General features: G+C 47.1%; 1 protein-coding gene across 11 annotated transcripts in view; it reads left to right on the top strand.

Annotated features, from left to right (window-relative positions):
* The first annotated feature begins 15,166 nt into the window (after nucleotides 1-15,166).
* Nucleotides 15,167-22,948, top strand: part of LOC100602030 (aminopeptidase like 1) — a 64,022-nt gene continuing 56,240 nt past the window's right edge. For 5 of the 11 annotated variants that reach the window (XM_030825228.1, XM_030825224.1, XM_030825223.1 and 2 more), the window contains exon 1: nucleotides 15,167-16,264. Coding sequence is in view for 8 of the 11 variants with exons in the window: in XM_030825224.1 (XP_030681084.1) it covers nucleotides 16,133-16,264 (132 nt within the window). In the remaining 3 variants the exon portion in view is untranslated. The remainder of the gene's footprint in view (nucleotides 16,265-22,948) is intronic. The other 6 variants (XM_030825226.1, XM_030825225.1, XM_003277498.4 and 3 more) reach the window with 3 other exon arrangements.

Genomic DNA, 22,948 nt, shown 5'->3' with positions numbered 1-22,948 from the left:
CTCCATCGACCTCTCTCTTCTCACTTTCTTCCCTATTCTGTCCTTTGATGAGTGGCCTGTTACACGTTTGGAAATAAAAACAAGTGGGAAAGAGTGCCATAAACATTCATGGAAAAAAGCAGGGCCAACTGGAGGTCCATTGTTGCTGAGAGACAAAAAAGATCAAAGAGGAAGAAAGAAAGGATGGAGGGAGGCGAAGAAGAGAGGGAGAGAAGGATGGAAAGAAGGAGGAAAAGGAAGAAGTGAAGGAGGGAGAAAGGGAAACAAGGAAGGAAGGAAGAGAGGGAGAGAGGGAGGGAGGGGGAGGGGGGAAGAAGGAAGGGAAGGAAGGTAAGAAGGAAGGGAAGGAAGGTAAGGAGGGAGGGAAGGAAGAAAAGCAGGGAGGGAGGGGAGGGAGGGAGGAAGGAAGGAGGGAGGGAGGGAAAAAGAAATGAAGGAAGGAGGGAGGGAGGGAAAAAGAAATGAAGGAAGGAAGGAGGGAGGGAGAGAGGGAGCACAGAGAGAGGGAAGAAGGAAGGAAGAAAGAAAAAGAAAGAGAGAAAGGGAGGGAGGGAGGGAGGGGGAAGGGAGGGAGGAGGGAAGGGAGGGAGAGAGGAGGGAAGGGAGGGAGGAAGGAAGGGAAAGAAGGAAAGGAGGGAGGGAAGGAAGGAAAACATCGAGGAAAGGGAGGGAGGGAGGAAGGAAGGAGGGAGGGAGGGAAGACGAAACAAAGGAAGGAGGGAGGGAGAGGGAGCACGGAGAGAGGGAGGGAAGAAGGAAGGAAGGAAGAGAGGGAAGGAGGGAGGGAGGGAGAGAGGGTTCTCACTGGTAAATCTCCCTGGCTGCCCTCTGTGCGTGTGTCACGGAGAGATGTTCTGTAGAAGTTTCAGGAGAAGGGCTTTGGAATCCCTTCATCCCAAGTGGTATCAAGCACGGGTGACCATCAGGATGTAGGGATGAGACCGCCCAGTTGGTGGGAGCTCAGCAGACCGACATTAAAAGGAAAGGCCACCCCAAACCTCCATAGCAGTAGCTGGGAAGGCCTGAATGTCTGTGTCTGGCCTGGAGGAACTGCTCCCTTCAGAAACCATAGCCCTTCAGGGGCCTGAAGCATTTCAGAGTCCCTGAGGGAGCCCCTGAGACGCCCACATGTAGACACTCCAGGAAACAGCAATACCTGACTACACTCAAGAAACCCGAAGTCCTCCCGGCCTGGCAGGCTCTTCACCTCTTGCCCCTGCCACACTCCAGCCTCACGGCTTTCCCTCCCCTCCCTGCTCTTCCCACTCCCTGTGATACTCTTCCCTGCAACAGCTTCGTGGCTTACTACTGGTCTCTGCATCAATGTCACCTCCTCCTGAAAGCCTTCCCTGATCACCGTTCGTGTGTGTCTCCTGTCCGTCATAGGGCAGAGAACTTGTGTCTGGCTGCCAGTGGCATCCCCAGCAGCCAGATCCCTGCCTGGCACATAGTAGCTGCTCTGTCAATATCTGTCTGTGGTTGAGTCCAGCTCCTATTCCTGGCGGCTCTGTGAGGTCCTCAAGGACTTGGTTACAAGGTGCTCTCAGCTGAGTGGCCTTAACTGAGATTATCATGGGTGATGCTGGTAGGTTTCCCCCAAATCAACATGATTGAGTGGCCAGGAGGTGGGCACTGAGCCAGATTGACCTGAGTTCCATCTTGGCTCTGCCTCTCCATGACCTCAGGTCACCCGAGCTCTCTGAAATGGCTTCTTTGTCTGTAAAAGAGAGAGCTGAGTGAGACAGCCCATTTTCGGTGCTGAACACAGAAGAAACTGCGGCATCCCGCCTCCCCACTAGGGGGAGCCCAGTTAGGCGGGTTCTTGAAAAACTGGATGCGTCATCAGCCTCAGCGAAGAGCCTGGGGATGCTTCGTTCCCAGCAGGTCCTTGGGGACCACCAAATTCTTCCACCCTCCATGTGCCTCTCATTTTAAAACACCCCAAAGCTGTGAAAAAGCTGCTCCCTGTGTATGGGAAACTCAATCACAGGACTTGCATGAAACGCATCCCAAAGCAGCCTTGTTTCGCCTTCGGACATGGGTGGCCCCTTCTGCCCACCCCTTCCCAAGGCTGAAGAGTGCCTGTTGGAGCTTCCTGCATTGAAAACAAAAATCTTCGGTTCCATTGCCATTGCCATTGACCCAGCCCTGCTGGTTGGGACCTGGAGGGCTGGACTAAGGACAGCAAGGGGACACCGGGCAGAAAGGGGACACCAGCCAGGCTGAGGCCCGCCTCCAGGGTAGATAGAGATGCTGCCCCATCCACACTCCCGGATGTCCTACGGGCCTTCTGCAACCACCCCTATCCCAGCAGAAATGCCTATCGGTTCTCCATTCTGATCTGCGCCGGCTCAGCCTCCGCGGAGTGAGGGAAATTAGCATGGCCAAGGGGCTCTCTCCTATCACTCCAGATCCATCTGTTGCCTCCGAAGTTTCCCTAGGACGAGGGCCGCTGGCCAAGGCTGACATGTCTGAGAAGAGCAGCCCTCATTTCACACTGAGCTGCACCCTGAGCCTCAGCCCTGCCACCAGCACACCAGCCTCCCTGCTCTAACTTCAAGCCCAAGTGCCCTTGGCAGGGGTGCCATCCTGCCTGCTGTGGCCCTGCACACTGTCCAAACAGCCTGGGCACGCGAGATTGTCTCGCCGGCCAATCACACCAAGTGTGGAGCCCGCGGCCGTTCCCTGCGCACTGTAGTCCCTGCCTCGTGCCCGCTGTAAAGACTGCCTTTATCACTCGGGAGCTTCATTCATTCATTTACTATTCATTTATTCTTTCATTCGCTCAGCAAATATTTACAAAGCCCTCACTCTGCGTGAGGATAGCACGGACATGAATTAAGTACACGTGGTTCCATGGTTCTTAATGGTTCTGACCAGGAGATAAGGAAATCCTTGTTTGCCGTCTGTAGAGCTCGCTGTTCTTCCTTGCTTGCCAGGGTGTTCTGGTAACAGCACCCTGATTTTCCTCAGGACAGCACCCAGCTGCTTCAGTCTACAAATCCGGAGGGCCTGGTCCAGCTCTAGCTCTGTCGTGAGCAGGTGACCAGGCTAGACCAGATGAGCCTCACACCCCTGGTGATAGCCACTAAGTGGTCACAGTTATGGGCACGTGACTCGCTTCAGGCCATTGAGACTCAGACCTGGGACCCTTACTAGAAGGACTCATGAGTCCCGAAACAGTGGAAGTTGCCTAGGCAACTGGTTCAGGCCAAAGATTGATCTTCCACTAGTCCAAGAAGTCTTCCTGGAGGTGGAACTTCAGGTCTTTAAATTATGGAAGAGAAGAGAGTGAAGCCAGCACTCACGTGTGACCACCATCCACCTACTGACCCATTCATCCAATGCAGTGAGGGCACATGGCACTGCATGCCGGGTGGGCTGCGTTTTTACCCTGCCATATGCTTCCTGCGTTAGTTCCCTCCAGCCTGTGCACCCCACCCTGCTCCACCCCTGCTTGTGAACTAAATCAAGATCTAAGTGATCGCATCTCCACGGTGAGAAAAGACACCAATTGTCCCAGAGAACCAAATGCAGGAGGTACTGGTCTTTATAGGGGACCTGGGGAAGACACTAACTCTTCTCTAAGGGGTGCTCCGGGCTGCTCTGGCAGTCGAAAGAGCTAGCTGCAAGGCCAAACTATGCTACTGAGCTGCTGTGTGACCTTGGGCAAGTAGCTTCCCTTCTCTGGGATACATGATCTCTAGGCATCTGTCCAATAAATACAGTATTTCTAAATCAATTAGACAGAAATGCTGAGGCTTGGAACAGGAGCCAGAGAACGTGAGGCTGGCCAGTGACCCCTTGGGAAGGTGGCTGCCATCTGTCCTGTTTCAGGAGCCTCTCCCTCTGCTGGACTCCAAAAGCCCTGCCCTGAAACGGCTGCCCTACCACTCCCAACCCAACTTCCCAATACCATTTCTCTCTTTTCATTTTTCTTCTGTTCCAAGGCAGAACAGGGTAGGAAATTGTGTCAAATAAAGACAGAAGTGCTTGATGTTCCTAATGGCATCCCAAGGAAATGAAGTATAAAATCACACGAGTTATTCAGCTTCACATAATGCTTTTATCAGAGGCCTGGACAGAACTCCTTAGCAGGAGAAAGCCTGATTTCCTTGGAAAGATGGAATTCTGGTGACAGCAGCAGGGAGCTGGGCTCTCCTGGCACCGATGCAGGATGGAAAGGTCTGTAAGTCACGCCCAGGCAAAAACCAAGACACAAATCGCCCCCCACCCCAACACACACACACACACACACACACACAGAGCAAGACCACATTTTACCCCCACTTTCCAAAGGCAACGTTGTGTGTGGGCTTTCACTCAGCCAACTTTGAAAGATCCCTTAACTCCAGGATGCTCTTAGAATAAAATCCAAACTCCCTGCTTTGTCTTCCAAGCCCAACAAGGTGGGAGCCAGCCTTGGGTTCCAGCTTACCCTGTGCACTCTCCCTTCTCAAGGCCCTCTGGTCCGCCTGGCTCCTTTCTGTTCCTTGAAGACTCCAGGCTCATGCCACCTAGGAGCGTCGCCCTGAAGTGCCTCTTGTCCAGAGTGCCCCTGCATAGCTGTCCCCTCCTTCCCTTCAGGGCTCAGCTCAAATGCCATTTGTTCTGAGAAGCATCCCTGAACTACCCCTGGTCCAAGCAGGCCACTCTTTTTGGTTTTCTCCTGGCATTTATCACTCTCTGGGATTGCATTGTTTATTCGTTGTTTATTTTCTGATTCCTCCTCCTAGAAAGTGAATGGTGGGGTGGGGGAGAGGAAGACAGGAATTACACTGGTTTTGTTCATCATTGTATCCTCAGAGTCCGCAACAGCGCCTAGCACAAGATGGGTGAATCTGCCAGAGTTCAACTGGAGAAGTGGAAATAGGAGATATGTACATATAAATTATTTTACGGGCTTTGTTATGGAGAATTGGCTTATGCAGTTGTGGGAACCGGGTAAGCAGTCTTTGTAAGGCTGCGTGTCAGGTCTGATGCTGGTGTCAGGTCCACAGGATAGGCAGTCGAGAGGAAATGCAGATGTCAAGTAGGGAGAGCAAGAACCCACGAGCACAAGCTAGAGCCCCAGGATGGCAGGCTGAAGCCCGTGGCTGTTCTTGTTGCCTCTGACCACAGTGATGAGGCTGTCCTGCAGAAGCCTAGCCTTTCATCACAGAGCTGAACACATACACGCGGCCGGGAGTCGAAAAGTAGCAAAAAGATGCCGGGGAAGGTTGCGGGTGTTGTGGCAGGCTGCTTCACTCCAGTGAGGTGAGTCAGCAGATCAGCAGCAATGCGTGTCAACTGCAAAATACAGCTGCAGCCTCTCTTGCCTTCTGAATCTTGCAAGAATCTTCCAAGAATCTTCCTTGTGGTCCATCTTAACTGCAAACATGCAGGAAAGATAATTCCAGGAAATGCAGTTGAGCCTGGCCAATTTAATAGTCTCTGAAGCCATCATAGGTCCACATCAACGCTAATGGATGAAGAGAGGGAGTGGTTTTAGACTAAAGTGTGAACTCTTATCTGGCACACCAATCTCAGGGTCCAGCCTCTGCCTGTCCATCAGCCACCTATCCAAAGTCTATCTGCTCTCCAACCCCCGTCAGGGTCTCTAAGCAGCTGGGCTCGTTTGGACTGTCCCCTCTGTCCAGAACCCTGTTCCTCGCCCATCTGCCTGGGTAACCCTCAGCACCTTCTAAGACTCAAGCTTTAAGCAATACCTCCTTTTGGAGTCATTTCACATCAAGATTGAGTCACAGCCTCAGCTGTACTCCCCTCTTCATTCTCCTATCTGGAAACAACTATTATCCACGTGTCTCGTGTCTCTTTCCAGAGATGGCCTAGTCATTTAGCAACAAAATGTATATTCCTTTTTTTCTCACATGTAAGATAGCATACAATACATTTTTTCTGGATCTTGTGTTTTTTTTCTCTTAAAACTATATTTCGAAGATCTTTCCAAATCAAAATATACAGAAATTCTTTATTCTTTTTAAAGGTTGCCTGAAGTTTCATGTGGGTGGACCAAATTTGTTTAACTTGTTGCTTTTGCTGGATGTTTAAATTGTTTCTCATTTTTCACTGGGATAAACAACACTGCAGTGAACATTCTTACACGTGCCTAGATCATGCTCCTGCCCCTTCTACACCTGGCCGACTTCCAGTGCTCTATAGGGTTAACATAAATATCACCTCCTCCACGAAGCCCACCTAAATCTTTCATAGATTGTGTTGGCTGGTTGCCCCACTTTGCCTCCTAGGCAGCTACTTTCACTGCAACACTTACCATGTGATATTGATGTGTCTGACTTGCCCTGTGACTTGTTCATCTCTGAATGTCCTGCACAATTTCACAGTACCTGACACACAGTAGATACTCAATAAATGTTTGTGAATTCAATACACATCAAATTTAAACCCCTAACTCTAGGGGCCTCCAAATCTTGCTTCGTTCTTTTTTTTTTTTTTTTTTTTTTGAGACAGACTCTTGTTCTGTCCCCCAGGCTGGAGTGCAGTGGCACCATCTCAGCTCACCGCAAACTCCGCCTCCTGGGTTCAAGCCATTCTCCTGCTTCAGCCTCCTGAATAGCTGGGATAACAGGCACCCATCACCACACCAGGCTAATTTTTGTATTTTTAGTAGAGACGGGGTTTCATCATGTTGGCCAGGCTGGTCTCGAACTTCTGACCTGAGGTGATTCACCTGCCTCGGCCTCCCAAACTGCTGGGATTACAGGTGTGAGCCACCGTGTGACCCACCACACACATAATTTATGTGTCCACACTTTGCCCAGGCTTGCACAGATCAGTCAGGCTCTCTCACTTGCCTTATTCTTAGCCCTGCTTCTTCAGCTTTGCTCCTGCTGTTCGCTCTTGTCTGGAACACCCTTCCCTTTCTGAAGCCCTTTTCCATCCTTCAAGGCACAGGTCTTCCCCTACGTCCTCCATGAAGGATGCTTTCATTGAAATATCATCTCTCCCCTTTCTGAACTGCTGCTGCCTTTATAGTCACTTTGGCATATTTTTTCAAGCTCCATTGCTCACTAATTGTTTCCCATCTGTTGGTTTTGTGTCCCCAGCTAGACTGTGAGTTCTTTGAGAGCAGAACTTCTTTATAAACCCTTGCATCTCCCACAAGGCTGGGCTCATGGTAGCTACTCCATACTTCTGTGTTGGTCAGTCAACTGGCTCTTTCATGGATTGAGCCAGATCCCAGTACCGACTGTTAACAACCTTGTCCTTGGGGCACTACAGAGGTGCCAGAAATCATCGTGCTGGTAACTGTCACAGTAGGAAGCACTCTTAGATGGGGGAGTCCACTGGAGTGCAGCTCCTCTTATCCTCCTACCACACCCTACCTAGATTGGAGTTTCTGCAAGAATGAACCTCTCAGTCACACCACGTTTTATCACTCTAACGTCTTTATGGACCCCAAAAATATCTATCCTATGGAAGTCCCTCCTTTGGAAGACACAGATAACATGTGTCTTGGGTCCCCAGATTCTGGAATAGCTAGCTCCTCAGGAGAAACAGAGCACCCAGAGAGAATCAAATGAGACTCACCCAGACCCCCTGTCCAGTCATATTTCCAGAGATAATGTGACACAGGTCCCACCCAACCAGCCTTAGATTTCCATCAAAAAGACATGAAGGCTGGGCACGGTGGCTCATACCTGTAATCCCAGCACTTTGGGAGGCTGAGGTGAGTGGATCACTTGAGGTCAAGAGTTTGAGACCAGCCTGGCCAACATGGTGAAACCTCATTAGCTGGACGTGGTGGCACATGACTGTAATCCCAGCTACTGGGGAGGCTGAGGCAGGAGAATCACTTGAACCCAGGAGGCGGAGGTTGCAATGAGCCGAGATCGCACCATTGCACTCCAGCCTGGGCAACAAGTGAGACCCTGTCTTGAAAAAAAAAAAAAAAGGTAGAAGCACGGAATATGCAGAGAATGTTCTGCAGGGCACAGGATTCAAGGCAGGGGTGGCTGGAAAGACCCTGGACATATCCAGCTTTGAGAACAAAGTTAAAAAGTTAATTTTTTCTAATAGGCAGTAGGAAGACAAAGCAGTTATCTAATCAGGAAAGGAACATGAACAGATTGATATTTTTAGAAAGGTGATGAGAGCATTCCACACCAGGGACCAGCGCTGGAGGTGGGACGACCAGCTAGACAGTCTGTTGTGATTTTCCAGGTAAAAGAGGTGATAAGAGCAGTGAAGATGGAGAGGAGAGCAGACTATTGATATTTAGGATGCAGAATCTGTCACGCTGTGGTCCTGAGTGGTATATTGGCAGGTGGCGAGGGCAAATGGGAGCAAGGATGGCGAGTGATACCAAAGGCTCTATTTAGGGGTGCAACTGAAACATAAGGAATAGAGGAGAAGGAAGAGCATGCTCAGATGGGCAGCCAATGGTTCACTGTTGAGTGTGTAAGACACCTAGGCAGCTCTGTGCAGCGGAAAATCCACATGGATGCTCTGAATGAGAGGCAGAGTGTGTGCAGGAGGACCATGGGTAGGTGGGACCTGCCACTGCGGTTAGGTGAAAGGTAACAGAAAAGCAAGGACTTAATACTGGGGAAAATCAAAATTTGGGGGCTGGGCCTCAGAGGGATTATGAAGGAGGAGAAGCAGGAATGACCAAAGTTCCAGAAGCCAGAGGAGTGGGTTTGAAGGAGAGGCATATAGCAGTGTGCAAAGGGCACAAAGTGGGTTGAAAACAGACCCGAGGTAGAAATCTGTTGCATGCGAGCACCCAACATCGCTTTTCTTGGTTCTAACACACCGATTTCAGAAGAGGCGAGTTTGTAATCCATTGTGTTTGGGTGGATCAGACCCTGGCACCCCCCGCTGACTTCAGAAGTGGTCACGTGATCCTGGTCTGACCCATCTGATGATCACTACTTTCTGGCTAAGTTTAGAATTTCGGGATACTAGCTCACATCTGCAATTCCAGCACTTTGGAAGACCCAAGGCAGGTGGATAGTTTGAGCCCAGGAGTTCGAGACCAGCCTCACAACATGGTGAAACCCCATCTCTACAAAAAGTATAAAAAATTATGGCTGAGTGTGGTAGCTCATGCCTGTAATCCCAGCACTTTGGGAGGCCAAGGGGGGTGGATTCTTTAAGCCCAGGAATTCAAGACCAGCCTGGACCCCATCTCTACTAAAAATATAAAACTTAGCAGGGTATAGTGGCACATGTCCATGGTCTCAGCTACTTGGGAGGCTGAAGTGGGAGAATCATTTGAGGTTGCCGTGAGCTATGATAGCGCCACAGTACTCTAGCCTGGGTGACAGAGTGAGACCCTGTGTCAAAAAAAAAAAAAGTATAAAAATTAGCCAGGCATGGTGGTACATGCCTGTAGTACCAACTACTTGGGAGGCTAAGGTGGGAGAATCACCTGAGCTTGGGATGTCGAGGCTTCAGCGAGCTGTGATTATGTCACCACATTCTAGCTTGGGAGACAGAGTAAGACCCTGGCTCAAAAAAAAAAAAAAAAAAAGAATTCAGGGATAAGGCTATAACTCATGACAGGCCAATGAGAGTCCATTCTAGGACTTTTGAAACCACTGGAAAAGAGAAATTTCAACCTGTTGGGGTTGCTGTCCTGTGAGATAACAGGGCAGAGCTTCCAGAGAGTAATCTGCCACCTCCTGGGGTTCACTGGCTTGAGAACAGAACCAGCACAGGGGAAGGAAGAGCTGAGAGATAGAAACTCCTTGTTGATATTTTTCCCCCTCTGGATCCAGCTACGCATAGATGTTTGGGCCAACACATTTGCTTTGAAGCTTAAGTCCATTTGATTTGGGTTCTGTCCCTTGCGACCAAAGGAGTCTTGAGCCATGCATGGCCACGTAGCTAATAAGGGGCTGCTGGTTGCACAGGCAGCATCTGGAGAAGGCTGGAGTCCAGCCCTGCACTTGCACATCACACAAATTACCACGAGCAGGTCAGTGGTCCTGCCCATGGGAACAAAAACTAGAAACGAGTGAGTTGGCTATGTTTCAATACCTGCTAGCGGAAAACACAATGATTTCCTTTATGTTTTTCAGGGGTTGAGTCATCCAGGTCAGTTCTGGCTTGGCACATTAACTTATTGTTCCTGCCAAGGGAGATGGTTAAGACGGGAGGGTTGATTTATTTGAGTACACATGTGTCAACATCATCCTGGAAAAAAAAGAAGTAAAATGTAGATATGCTTTGCTGGCATGTGTTGTGACCCAAGAGGCCTCTTCTTGGCCTCAAAGACCAAAAGCCACGATGTTAGACATTGTTTCAGTCTTGAACTTGACCAAGCATGGGCAGGCACCTGGTATGATGGTGACATAGAGGCCCTGGGAGAGGAGAGTCTTCTCCCCACACGGTGGACAGGGTAGAAGGATTACTTTCTATTGAGTAATCTGAGACAAGAGTGGTGAGAAGGAGCCAGTTATTTGAAGAACCTAGGAAGGAGAGCATAGCAGGTGCTAAGGAGGTGTGCGGAATGGTGGGAAGGCTAGTGTGGCTGAAAAGGGGTGAGTGAGGGGGACAGGGAACTGCCCTAATCTCTCCACCCATTTTGAGTCTTGACTGTCTGGTATTCTCTAGCACTTAATATAGTTAATCTCACCTTTTGTGCATTAATCCATCCATTCATCCATTCCGCAAATATTTATCACACCTGACAGTGTAGGGGGTGCTAAGTCTTGAACGAGGGGTTCACCAAGCAGAAGGGGCAAGACACATCCCCCACCACTACCCCCACCAGGCAGAGAAAGGCCTGTGAGCCAAGTCCTGGAAAGAAAAAAGCTCACCATTTGGGTGGGGCCTGTTGGGCAGGGCTTTGAATGACCAGGGGGCACTCCACCATGTGGAAAGCGTAGAAAACCTAAATGCAGAACTCCAGGAAATACTGATCTCTGGGAAAAAAATTGTAATGAAATCCATGATTCTGGAATACATCAGATCTAGTCTTATACTGTATTCTAATACAGCCAAGTGGTGGCACGGACTGAAGGTTTAAGAGAAAGTGAGAAGAGAAACACTTAAGATGGAGACTATTCCATTAATTAGCTTCATTTTTTTTTTTTCTGACAACCAAGAAAAGTCCATCATTAGTTAATATTAGTGATGCCCAGCTTGGTTCAACTTAGAGCACCTGTTTTCTGCTGAGCATCATTTGAGATCAGCTGGCATGGGCCAGAGGGAGCTGTTTCAGGGCCTCAATCAGGCAGTGACATGATCAGATTTGTGCATTGGAAAGGTCACTGTGGCTGCAGGATGAGGAGGGAAGAGACGGGTGGTTGTTAGCAGGCTGCTGGGAAAATGTACATGATGAGAACCAGAATTTGGGTAGAGATAGTGGAGATGCAAATTCCCTGAAGGCAAGAGTTTTGCTGTTTCATTCTTTTAGCAGTGCCTGGCAAGAGATAGGCACAGCCACTGGTAGATTTTTAGAAATGCCTACTGTATTGAAGTGTCTGGTATTAAAAGCTACGGGACTCCAGACAAAACAAAAGTGTTGCCTCTCTCTGGAGTCTCCCTTGTTGGGAGAGGCATCATAGCTGAAGACAGACCCAGGCAGGGAGTTTTCTGTTGTTGGAAATCCTCAAGGTTTTGAGGAACTATATGGGGACACAGAACACACAACTCCTGTTACCCGAACCTGGCCCGAATGTGTCTGTTATGTCAGATCTGTGCAGACAAGACATGTGTTAGGCCTGGGGGCTTTTGCTGCTTGATAAGCAAACAACCATCTGTCTTTCTATAGGTGGGAGAAAGGCCAACGTTAAAAGGTGTCTTTGAGACTGCTTAGCCCCCTCTTCCACATGAGAGTGCATTGCAGACACATCTGGATTCCCAAGGTCCAGAACAAGAAGCTCGGAAATGTGCTTAGATTTACAAGTGTTCAGTTCTCAATACCATGCCATTCTCTTTGGAGTTTATGATGCCTTCCAGGGAGAGCAGAGCCCACGTGAGCTTTCCAACAGTAAGACTACTGCTGTCATAAATCACATTGCCCATTTGTGGAGCACTTACTCTATGCTGAGGTTGTATAAGGGCTTCATGAGCCCTATCTCATTTAAATTGTTTTCACCAAAGGGTGTGTGTCCCACTGCTGACCTGTTGTGCTAACCATCCCCTCTCAGTACTTGAAAACCTGACCCTGCCCAAGCCATGGCCTGGCTTCACTGGGTCTTCCTCCTGCACTGAATGAGATGACAAGAAAACAATGAAACACTTGTCCCCAGAAGTGACTTATTGGATTCGTTGGCAGAATGTTAGAAAGTGGGTATGAAGCCCGAGAAACAGGACACGGAGCCTCACCAAGCCCGAGGAGTGTTACCGAATCCTAGCCCAGGCCAAGAATGAGTCACAATGAAAGCTTTTAAAATGTAAAACCATCAACCTAGATTTCAATTCCAAGGAAACACATACTTGGCCATGGGGGAATGCTTTTAAAAAAAAAAAACAAAAAATCAAGCTTAAGTCACTTGACAGGAAAATAAAACAGCCAAGGAACATTCAAATGTAATGATTTACATCCTTCCCCAACTCCCTTCCAGTGTGGGTCAGGGCGAACATGGACCATGGACGTGACTGGAGCCAGGGGTGCATGCCCTCTCTGGGCTCCCTCTTCATTAACACTATTTCAGGCACACAATCCCATACCTAAACCACAGCACGGTGCTGCCTTTGGGGCCTGGTCAGAGCTGCACGGTGCTACCTTTGGGGCCTGGTTAGAGCTGCACGGTGCTGCCTTTGGGGCCTGGTTAGAGCTGCACGGTGCTGCCTTTGGGCTGCTATGCCAATTTCTTGGATTTTCATGACCTCCCCGCTGTTAGGCTCTTGGGTTGCTTGGGGTGGCTGTTTTGGGAATACCAGTGTTTTTCTTCCATTATTTGTGTGCAAGCAGTGTTCATTTCGCTCAAAGAAATGGAAGCTTGATTGATCTCCTAAATGTAAGAATGAGATTGTCCTGTAATAAATATTTAAGACTGACCAGGAAAGGCGACCACCATCTGCTGAAACACAAGACCAGGAATTACTTTGCTAAGCTTCCTGAACGGAGGGAATGAATGAATAACCATCCTATATAATATTTGCTCAGCACCTGGTAGTTTACAAAGAGTTTCCACTTATCTTATTTGATCTTCACAATAACCCCAGAGAAGTAGACAGGGCACGGATTACGAGGATTACGAAAAACCCACATTTTTTTCTTTCTTTCTTAGCAGATAAGGGCTCTAAAGGCTTAAAGTCACTCGAGGGAGGTCAGAGAGTTTGGGGACTAAATCTCGAGTCTCTCATTAATTCATGCACGTATTTAAAAAATATTTATCCGGAGCCTGTTCCAAGCCAGATGAGATGGCAGTGGGTACAAAGATGAATAAAACACTGTCCCTGCGTAGGAAGAAGATCACGTTCTAGCCTGGGGAAGAGCGCCAGGAAAAGTAAACAAGTCCCCCCCGCCCCCGCCCCCCGCTTTGTGAGGTGATGAGTGCTGGGGAGATAGAGAGTGGGGACCATGTTTCTAATCTGATTCTCCTACCGACGACCAGCTCAGTTGTTATTTACAAATATCTATCCCCTAAAGGGGGGAGCGGGGTGGGGGTGGGCTTGGCCGTGCTACTGGGGTCAGAGCTCGCAGGGGGGTTCTGCCGCGGTGTGGGGACAGAACTCTCCCTTATTGGGCAAATATTTCCCGGGGCGCTGCGCTAAGCACACGGGCTCCCCGAATCTCCCTCCCCAGGGCCTCTGTCTTTGGATGGCCTGTCAGCAAGTCCCTGCAGCCCCCAGCCCGGCCCGCGCGGCGACCCGGTTCCCTGTCGCCCGAATCTTCCACCGCTGCGAAGCGTCCCCGGGCGAGCGCCCTGCTCTCCGCGCAACGCGGAAGCCAGAGCCGGTCCTCACAGTGAACTCGCCCAGCCCTGCTCGCGGCTCTCTCGATTTTCTGTGGGTTTCGTTGTATGCATTTTGTTATTTGCCTCAATGGATATGTTTCACATTAATTTTTAGTTGCACAACGAACGCGCGGGAACATTCTCCGTGAGAGAAAAAGCACGGGGGTGGGCGGTTACCGGCGCTTCCCCCGGTCGCCTGGGGGTCCCGCACGCGCCCCGCGGGTGCCGCTGTCTGGCTGGGGTCCCTGGGTGAGCCGCGGGCACCGGCTTCGCGTCTCCCGGGCGCGACTCCGCTTTGCAAGCGCTCAGCACACGGGAAACCCTCGGAAAACACACACGTGTGTAAAGTTTCTTCCACGCAGAAACAAAGGACGCGTGGGGGGCGCTTCTGGGGCCTCGTTCCTTTGTTGGAACCCCGCACCGGAGCCCGGCCCGCAGCCTCGCCCGGCAAGGGGAAGCCGGCCCTGCACAGGCCCGGGGCCCGGAAGGCGCGGCCGCACAGCTCTGCGCCCTCGACCCGCTCCGGCCGCGAGCGGGGCCAGGCCTTTGGCCTCAAGCCTCCCGGGCGGCTCCGGGCCGGACCCGGGTCTCCGTCGCGGGGCGCCAGCCTGTTTCTGGGTGCCGTGCTCGGGCCCGGGCGGCCCCTGCCCGACGCGGCCCCGCGGAGCCCCTGCACGAACCCCGCCGACCTGGCCCGGGGCGGCAAGTCGGGGTGCTTAGGGCGCCCCGGGCCCGGCCAACCATGGGAAACCCGTCCCGGGGCGCGGGGGGCGCAGGGCCAGGGCCCAGGCAGGGAACAGAGATTTTTTTCGCGGGGAGGGGGGTGGGAGGTGTCAAAGTTTTCGGGTAACTTTTCCACTTGAGATTCCACGACCCTGCAGTGCCCCCTACAGAAAGCGGCAGCTGGGGAGGGCGGGCGCCCCCGACGACCCCCGACTGCCGGCTGCGGCGCGGCCAGGCTGCCTGGAGTTCTTGCTTTTTTTTTTTTTTTTTCCTTTTATTTCCTCCTGGTTGTCAGATACATCTTTTTTCAGAGTGGGAAAAAAGAAAAAAAAAAAAAAAAAAGCGAGCGCCGCCGCCTGCAGTAGAGCGTGCTCGGCCTGCAGAGGCAGTCGTCTCCAACTTTTCCTCTCCCGCTCCAACTCCCCGCACCCAAAACTTCGGTTCTTGGGGAGCCCAAATTTGCCTGCCGCGCAACTTCTACTCTAATGCAGGGACCAAGGGCCCTGGCAGCGGTTTGCAGCCTGGGGGCCACGCTCCCCAGGCTCAGGCCTGCTCGCTGACCTGCTCCTAGTGCCTGGACCCAGTTGGGGAAGGCGAAACAGGGCGCCCGAGGAGCACCCCGGGAGAGGGCGGGGCACTCCCGTGCCCCGGGGCAGGAGTGCAGGGAGCTCCCGCGCCCGGAACGTTGCGAGCAAGGCTTGCGAGCGTCGCAGGGGGGCACTCGCGAGGGACGGACAGGAAGAGGGCCAGGGGGGACGCCAGAACCCGGGACCACAGCACGGAAACGGCCCGGGGCTGAGCTGCAGTCAGATCCGGGGATGGAGGGAGCCGGAGAAGAGGAGTGAGAAGGCCGGGGAGGCAGGCCCTGCTGTCTTCTTGCAGGCCGGCAGCCTGCTGGCAGTGGAGGACCAGGCCGTCCAGGAAAGGAAGGGGTCAGGAGGTCGGGCAGGGCCTCAGCAGGCTCAGACAAGTCCCCAGAAGGGAGCTGCAGGCGCCCTCGAGTCCAGGCCCCAAGCCTGTCTCCGGTTGTCCAAAGAGGGCCTAGGCCAGGCCTCTGGTGCGGAAACTGAGTCACAGCCAGACCTCAGGGCACGGCCTAGACGCTTACGAGCCAAAGTTAGGGGTAGAGAGCAAAGACCTTCGGGGGGTCTCAGGGAGTAGGGGGCTTCAGGCCCTCCCAGTCTAGAGCCGGATTGGAGAGTTAGACGCTTGTAGATCCAAGGTTGGATTGGGGTGGGGTCTCTGGGACGTTGGATCGCAACGCAAGGATTGGGGGGATTCAAGTGCTTAGAGATCGAAGTCTGTCCTGGGTAGGGGGAGTCAGACAATTGGAAAGCCTAGGCAGTTATTTGGGGAGGGGTCTCTGCGCTTTGGCGAAGCGCACAGCTGCATCTTTTTGGCTTGAGGCCTGAGGCCTTGTCGAGAAGCTTCCGTGAAAGGGTGGGCCAGCCGGGCCAAGAGAAAGAAAGTGAATAAATCAGGAATATAAGTGGGCGGGGGGCCCCTGAGAGGGGGGTCGCAAAGGGTGAGACATGGCCACCAGGCGTTTAACCGACGCTTTCTTGTTGTTGCGGAATAATTCCATCCAAAACCGGCAGCTGTTAGCCGAGCAAGTGAGTAGTCACACCACCTCCAGCCCTCTGCATTCACGTAGCATTGCTGCGGTGAGTCTCCTGGCGGCCTCTCCGACACACGGACCGTGTGCACTGCGGCTCTGCCTGTTTGTCTGTCTCTGTCTGTCTCTCTGTTTAAAAAAAGAAGATAAGAATAATAAGACTAAGAATAATAAGATCTCTTGGCTAGAGTCAGGGGGCATCTGTAACCCTGGATGGGGAAAAAGCGGTGCTGTGAGGCCGCAGCTCCACCTCTGCCTCGTCTTCTCCTCACTTCCGCAGCACCCCCCCCCCCGCACCCCCCGCCTTGGCGTCACTGCGCTACAGGCCGCCTGTAATTTACATATGTTTTAACGCTAACATTGGGAAGCATTGGGCCTTTCTGAAGCCTTTTTGTTTCGTTTGTTTGAAGCTCCCCTCCCCCCAATAATGAGCCTCAGTTTGGTCCTAATGGCTGGGTCGCGGGATCGTAGACCCAAATCCCTGCAAATGAACGACTCCCTCCCCTCAAAGAGGAGGGAGTTGTGTTGTTGTTTTGTTTTGTTTTGTTTTTCCGCCCATTTTCTTTTAACGGCCCCGCAGCCCTCTGTGTGGCCTTGTTCCCTATGAATAATTGCCTCACTGTTCTTCCTGGGAGCTTGCGTTTGTGAGACTCAAGGTGCTAGCCTCTTCACTTTCCATTTCCCAGACGGGAAATTAAGCTTTCCTCTCCATTCGAACTTTTTAAAAAAGCCGAGGAGGTTTATGTGAAAATTAACCCCGTAAATTAGCACTTTTTTTTAAATTAGCCAGAACCTTTAGTTAGCCTAGCAGTAGCGTTTTTTAAGGGTGGTCCTGGAAAAATTACTGTTTGGGGTTTGTTTTTAATGGGGGCTACTTTTCCCTTTCTGAGCCTCAGTTTACTGCTCTGTTAAATAAGGGGCGGGTCTGGATGATCTATACCAGACAGTGATCGTTAGCTCTGTAATGTCTTCAATTGAAAAGTGAAGTTATGAAACTGGCTGTAGTTCAGGCTACCTGCTGTAGGCAGGCTAGGTTGGAATAGAAGCAGCGTTGGAACAGGCGGGGAATAGCCATCCCAGGACCACATTCTTGGGTATTATGCTTGATATTAGGCAATTTTGGAACATTTATTTCACCTCTTAGGGACTTTATTGCCAGTTTATTTTTTTCTTTATGACTTTATCTAAATGCTTCAGGAAAATTTTGCCATATGTCATGATTATCATGTCTACAAAGACAGTTTCTCCTTTTTGTAAGTCACAGGTGGAGAATGTCTTTGGCCATATAACTGATTGAAAAGTCATTTTAAGCCATGTGAGCGGTTTCAGGAATAAAAGCATGTAAACTCAGGTCAAAAAGCCTAGAAATAGGGACAGAGTGTGTTTGAGGTTTCAATTAATTAAGTTGAAGGGGTTTTTTTTACATTTATAAATTGAAAGGAATTACATTATATTGAAATAAATGTAAAGATGTCTGGTAGCATAGAAATGGGCTAATTCTAGCGCCAATTTTGAAGAAGAAGTAAGCCAAGAAATCGAGTAGAAATTGGATGAATACAATTCCTTAATGGAACTTTAGTAATGTTAAATAAGAACTACATGTTCCTTAAGTGACTTGATTTTGTGCTGCCTCAAAAACTACTGAAACTCATATAAAGATTTCTAAGGTATCAGTTTTAATTGATTGAAAAACATATTGTTTATTTTTCAATTTTTAATCATTAAGGTTCAAAATACCCTGAACCTTTGGGTAACATGAAGGTTTTTTTTTTGTTTGTTTTTGTTTTCCCTCATTAAGTCAGACAGTTTAAAAACCTAGTATCTGAGACGGAAAGCTTTTTAAAAGTGCATCTCTGAATCAAACCGCTTTAGAAAATTATTTTCTAATTTAGGCAATTTAAAAAAATAAGCTAAGCAAAATAATTAAAAATGGATAGCTAAAGTATACAGTTTGGAAAAATAGATATGTCAGGGTATATACAGATACGTTTAGCTAACTCACAGTTTTTTAAAAATAGATTTCTAAACCCAAACCCAACTAAAAATACATTTCTAAGAACGTTAAAAAATGTTTTCTAAATGTCATACCATTGAAAATGTTAATATTTATATTAGTCTGACCATTTAAAATCTTTCTCAGATCATTGAAAGCAGTCGTATCATTTAAAATATCCTTATAGTCAATTCATACTATCTAAAAAATAGGTGTTGCAGTCTAACAAACATAGTTTGCCTGAATTAAAATTTAAAAAGAAAACACAGATTTATATATTTTAATTGTGTTAAAAAATGGCATGTCATAAATTTCTGAAGTATTTAGGGTTGAAGTGTTACAGCTTCACTTTGCTTACAGGTGATTCTTACAAAATCTATTTCTGCACACAGTACGGCCAAATGCTAACAAGAGACTAGAGGTTATGATTTTTTCAACTTTTCTGGAAGTTGGAAAAGCTTTATAAACATTTTGAAGCAAAAGCCATGTTTAACACAATTTGTAAAAACTATTGAGTAACTCTTAGCAATGCTTTTCACTGCATATCTAGCTCATAAAAAATTTAAAGCCTTGTTTCTGACTTGTAAATTTCAAAGCCATGTAGCAAACCAAACAATACCGTATCTGTCAAATTTTTAATATGGACTAGGTATTAGGTGACATTAAGGAATTAATTATAATACATTACATTTGCTAATATTATTAGAGATGCCTGCTGAAATGTTTAGTGGTGAAACGTCAAGGCGTCTTACCTAAGTCCTTAAACCCCTCCAAAAATAGAGAAAGCAAATAAGGCAAATTGTTACTCGTTGTTGAGTCTAGTGATGAGTATGTGGGGGACATTTTACCATTTTGTAGGCTTTTCTGCATGTTTGAAAATTTTTAAATAGAAACTTAAAATAAGTATATTTGTTATAGTAAAGTAAAACAGTTAAAAAGAGGCAATTTGTAAATACATATCTAACACTCAGGCAATTTGAAAGGAAGAAACTAAACCTGAGTTTAACTTAATTTAAAAAATAATAACCTGGAATTTTAAGTTTCTAATTAGAAGAAAAAGCTGTAGACTTTGATCTTGATGCATTTGATACCAACTAAAAATACACCTAAAATAACAGATTTTTAAAAAAAAATTGTAATCCTGAATTTTGACATCTTTATTTCAGGAAAAAGCTGCAGAAATTAATTGCAGAGTAGTGTGTATCTTACACCTCAAAGCAAAGCACACCTAAAGCCATGTCATTCAAAAAATTTAAACATTCATTTTTTGCATCGTAGTTTGAGGGAAAAAACTAGAATTTGGTTGTTGTAGTGGGGTTATTGTGTGTACCTGTGCATGCATACAGGGTTTTGCAGCATTCAGGCAAATATGTCAAATAAACAGGAATTTAAGGAAGATACGCAGTGACCAGATAAACACAAAGCCTCAAGGGCCAGAAGCGACCTAAAGGTCATTTGGCCCAATGTCCCCATTTGTGATAATCCCCTTATTTGGCTATGTTCTATGACAATGATGGAAAATGCCAGCAGCTCCATGATTTTTACCACTAAAAAGTCTTTGCCTGTTAATCCCAACTATTTGTGTCCTGGGGTCCTGCTTTTAGTTTGGTTCCTTCGGGTCTTCCTTCTGTCTGGTAACCCTGCAGCCTTGTTACCCAGAGTTTTTTCCAGGCTTAGCAGTCCTGGCTCAGAGTGGTTACGCTTTTTTCCTATAAATGATGTTTAGTTTTTCTGTATCCTTTTTAAATTTCAGCACCCAGAACTGAGCAAAATTCTACTTTTTTGTGTTCTTAGTTGTATTAATGTTAGTAAAACTAATTGTTAAAAGCAGACAGGTTTGACTTTATACACTCCTAACAAAATGCAGTTGTATTTCCCATGCATTTTGCTCTGGCCTCAGTTTTGAGTGCCCCATCACGTTCACGCCTCAGGGCAGCATGAAATAAAGGAAAGAGCACTGAGAATTGAATCTGAGAATTGAGGCCTAAGTCCTGTTCTGCTGCAGGCTCAGAGTGTGTCCTTAGGCAAGACTTTAATCTTTTTGGACATTTTTTGCCTCATTTGTAAACTGAGGGGTTTGAGTTAGGTGATTTCCAGCAGCCCTATCGATTCAACAGTATTTTCTCAAGTTCTGCTTTAATACATTGTTTCTCCTGACTTTAGCTTTAATTTGAAAAGGAGAAATTCATAGTCAACAGTGTTGTAGCTGTCAGTCCAAGGTTACTGACAGAAATCCTTAGAAGTAGCCCCAGGACTGTGCAAAAGTAACTTTCACATTATTATGCCAGCCAAGTGCAGGTTTTAAGGTAGCAACTCATTCAAGCAGCTTGGCTTTAGGAAACTGAAATGGATTTATGAAGCTAAACAATTATTCAAAATAAATTGTAAAGTCATAAAGAAACGAATGAAAGGTAGATACTGAGATGCTCTTCTGATCTGATGAAATTCTGCATGGATTTGTGTGGTTTCCTTCGATCTCCGGGAATGGATCTAATATAGGGGTTGGAGCTACTTTGTTAGTGTTTACTGCCTAATCTATACTCTGCTTTAAAATAATGCATAATCTATAATTGGGAGGTAGAGTTAATTGGTCTTAGATGAGTTTGAAACGTAAGCACATTATTTTTAATAAAATGTGTGCTTTAGGAAAGAAAGGAAATTAAGGATTAACTATGGTTATAAGAAACCTGAGGTCCTTATTCAGGCTTGACTACAATATTCGCTAAGATTTATGGAGAGTTTCCTTTGTGCCTGGTTCTGGGCTAAGCCCTTTCCGTGTGTGAGCTCAGCTCATCTTCACAGTGCTCTATCAAATAAGTACTATTATTTTTCTCAGACACAGATAAGGAAACAGATTTTAGAGGAGGTAGGAAACTGGCCCAGTGTCACCCACCTGATGGGTTGGGGGCTGTGATTGGAACTCTGGCAAACCTGGCTTCAGAGCCCCGTGCTCACCTCCGAGGCCACTCTGGCGTTGGCTGCATTTTCAGAACTTGTGCTGCAGATTCTGGAAAATGGAAGGACCTATTGTTTTAATACAATTTTTTTTCTTGCAATAGGTTAGCGTCTTTCTTTATCTCACTTTACAGACCTTACATAGTCAATTTTAACTTGCAGATTGAAGATTCTAAGTTTTAGTACAAGCTGAGTCTGTTGGAAAATTAGTTCTCTGTCTTTAGAATCCAAGTATGAAATCATTATATAGTTCTCTTTAGATCTACTTGCTTTTCTGCTTTTAAAGATTCCATGGGAGTAGTGAGGCTTACTTTGAGAATAAGGGTACTTTGTTGGATAAAAGTGAAGCAAACTTTTATTTTGGCAGTAACGGAAATAAAGTAAATATCACTATAGCATAGACCTGTGTTTCCAACTCATTTTGCTCAACTTTTCCAGACTTCCTGAGTAAACACAGATGGGTTTCCACTTATTTTTCAGTTTTATGTAGAAAGTTCTTTAGACTATAAATTCCACATGCTACTTGGAGTTTTCAATGTTTGGTTGATTGCATGCCATTGGCAGGTCAAAAACCTAGATTTAGACATTATAAAGATTTAGAAGGTGATGATGTGTAGTAACGTGTTTTCATTTGGCTTTATTTTGGTCTTTCTTGATGGTAATTCTAAATGTTTTAATTCAGGTCTTGACTAAATTTCCTGGTAATTTGGTGGCAGGCAGAGGTTTGAAAGCCTTCTATTTTTAAGTAGCAGAATAGTGGGGAGGGTCTTTGAAAAGGTGACCTTAATGTAATATTCCTGATGTGGTGGTAGCTGCCTATCACAAGTAATTCCCTGAATTGTTAATAAAATTAGAGAGGCTGGAGGGTGGGGTGGAAAGAGACCTGAACACCTGGGTCTGTCCCCAGTCTGACCATTAACAAGCTCTGTGGCTTCGAGCAATGCATTTATACATTTTGAAGCTTAGTTTTCTTATTTGTAAGAAAAGAGTTATTTCTAGCCCTAGAATCCCATGATTCTGATTTCACCTCTTATCAACTAATAATTGTAGAAATCAGAAGATCAGGGTATGTGTGCTCGGTTAATAATCCAAGAGCATAGGCACATGTGCAGCAGAGATTTTAACCGAGGTTTGCAATAGTACATCGTTCAAAGATTAAATGCCAGGGAGCCGCTGCAGAATAGGAAGACTGAGATACTCAAGTTAGGGATTTTGTCTTGCATCATGTTTTATTAATAAAAGATTTTAATGTTCTCTTAATGTTAAGCTTTTAAAAACTAAAAACATTTTTCTTTGTAAAGTAAAAGGTAATTAAATCAGCTTTCCATTTGATTTATTAATATCGTCTAGTACTACTATTATGGCAGGGTGTGTATAGAGTTCTTTTTTGCTCTCATAGAAAATTGTGGAAGGAATGAAGAGGATTTGCAGCTTTTCATAATGTCATCTAATTGAATTTTTACATGGAGTAAAGTTTGATTACATTTTTATTGCTATCATTGTTTAATAATATTTTGACCCTGATAGAGCAGCTTCATTTGCACTATTTTTAAATAAGGAAGTTATGTTCTATTTTCTAAATTTACTGCTAAACATAAAAAACACAATTGATTATTGAATTTCACCACTGATTATTTCAGTGATCAATACTGTACAAAAAAAAGACCTAGTTGTTTAGATTATCTGTCATTAGTAAATGTCGGTCCAGAAGCTAGAGTTCCATGTTGATCTAAAAAAGAACATTTAGTTTTCAATTGAAACTTAACCCTCTGGTGTCATGCTTCT

The sequence above is a fragment of the Nomascus leucogenys genome, chromosome 13, assembly GCF_006542625.1.
Source record: "Nomascus leucogenys isolate Asia chromosome 13, Asia_NLE_v1, whole genome shotgun sequence".
Classification (NCBI taxonomy): domain Eukaryota; kingdom Metazoa; phylum Chordata; class Mammalia; order Primates; family Hylobatidae; genus Nomascus; species Nomascus leucogenys.
This window is presented reverse-complemented; position numbering and strand designations above follow the sequence as displayed.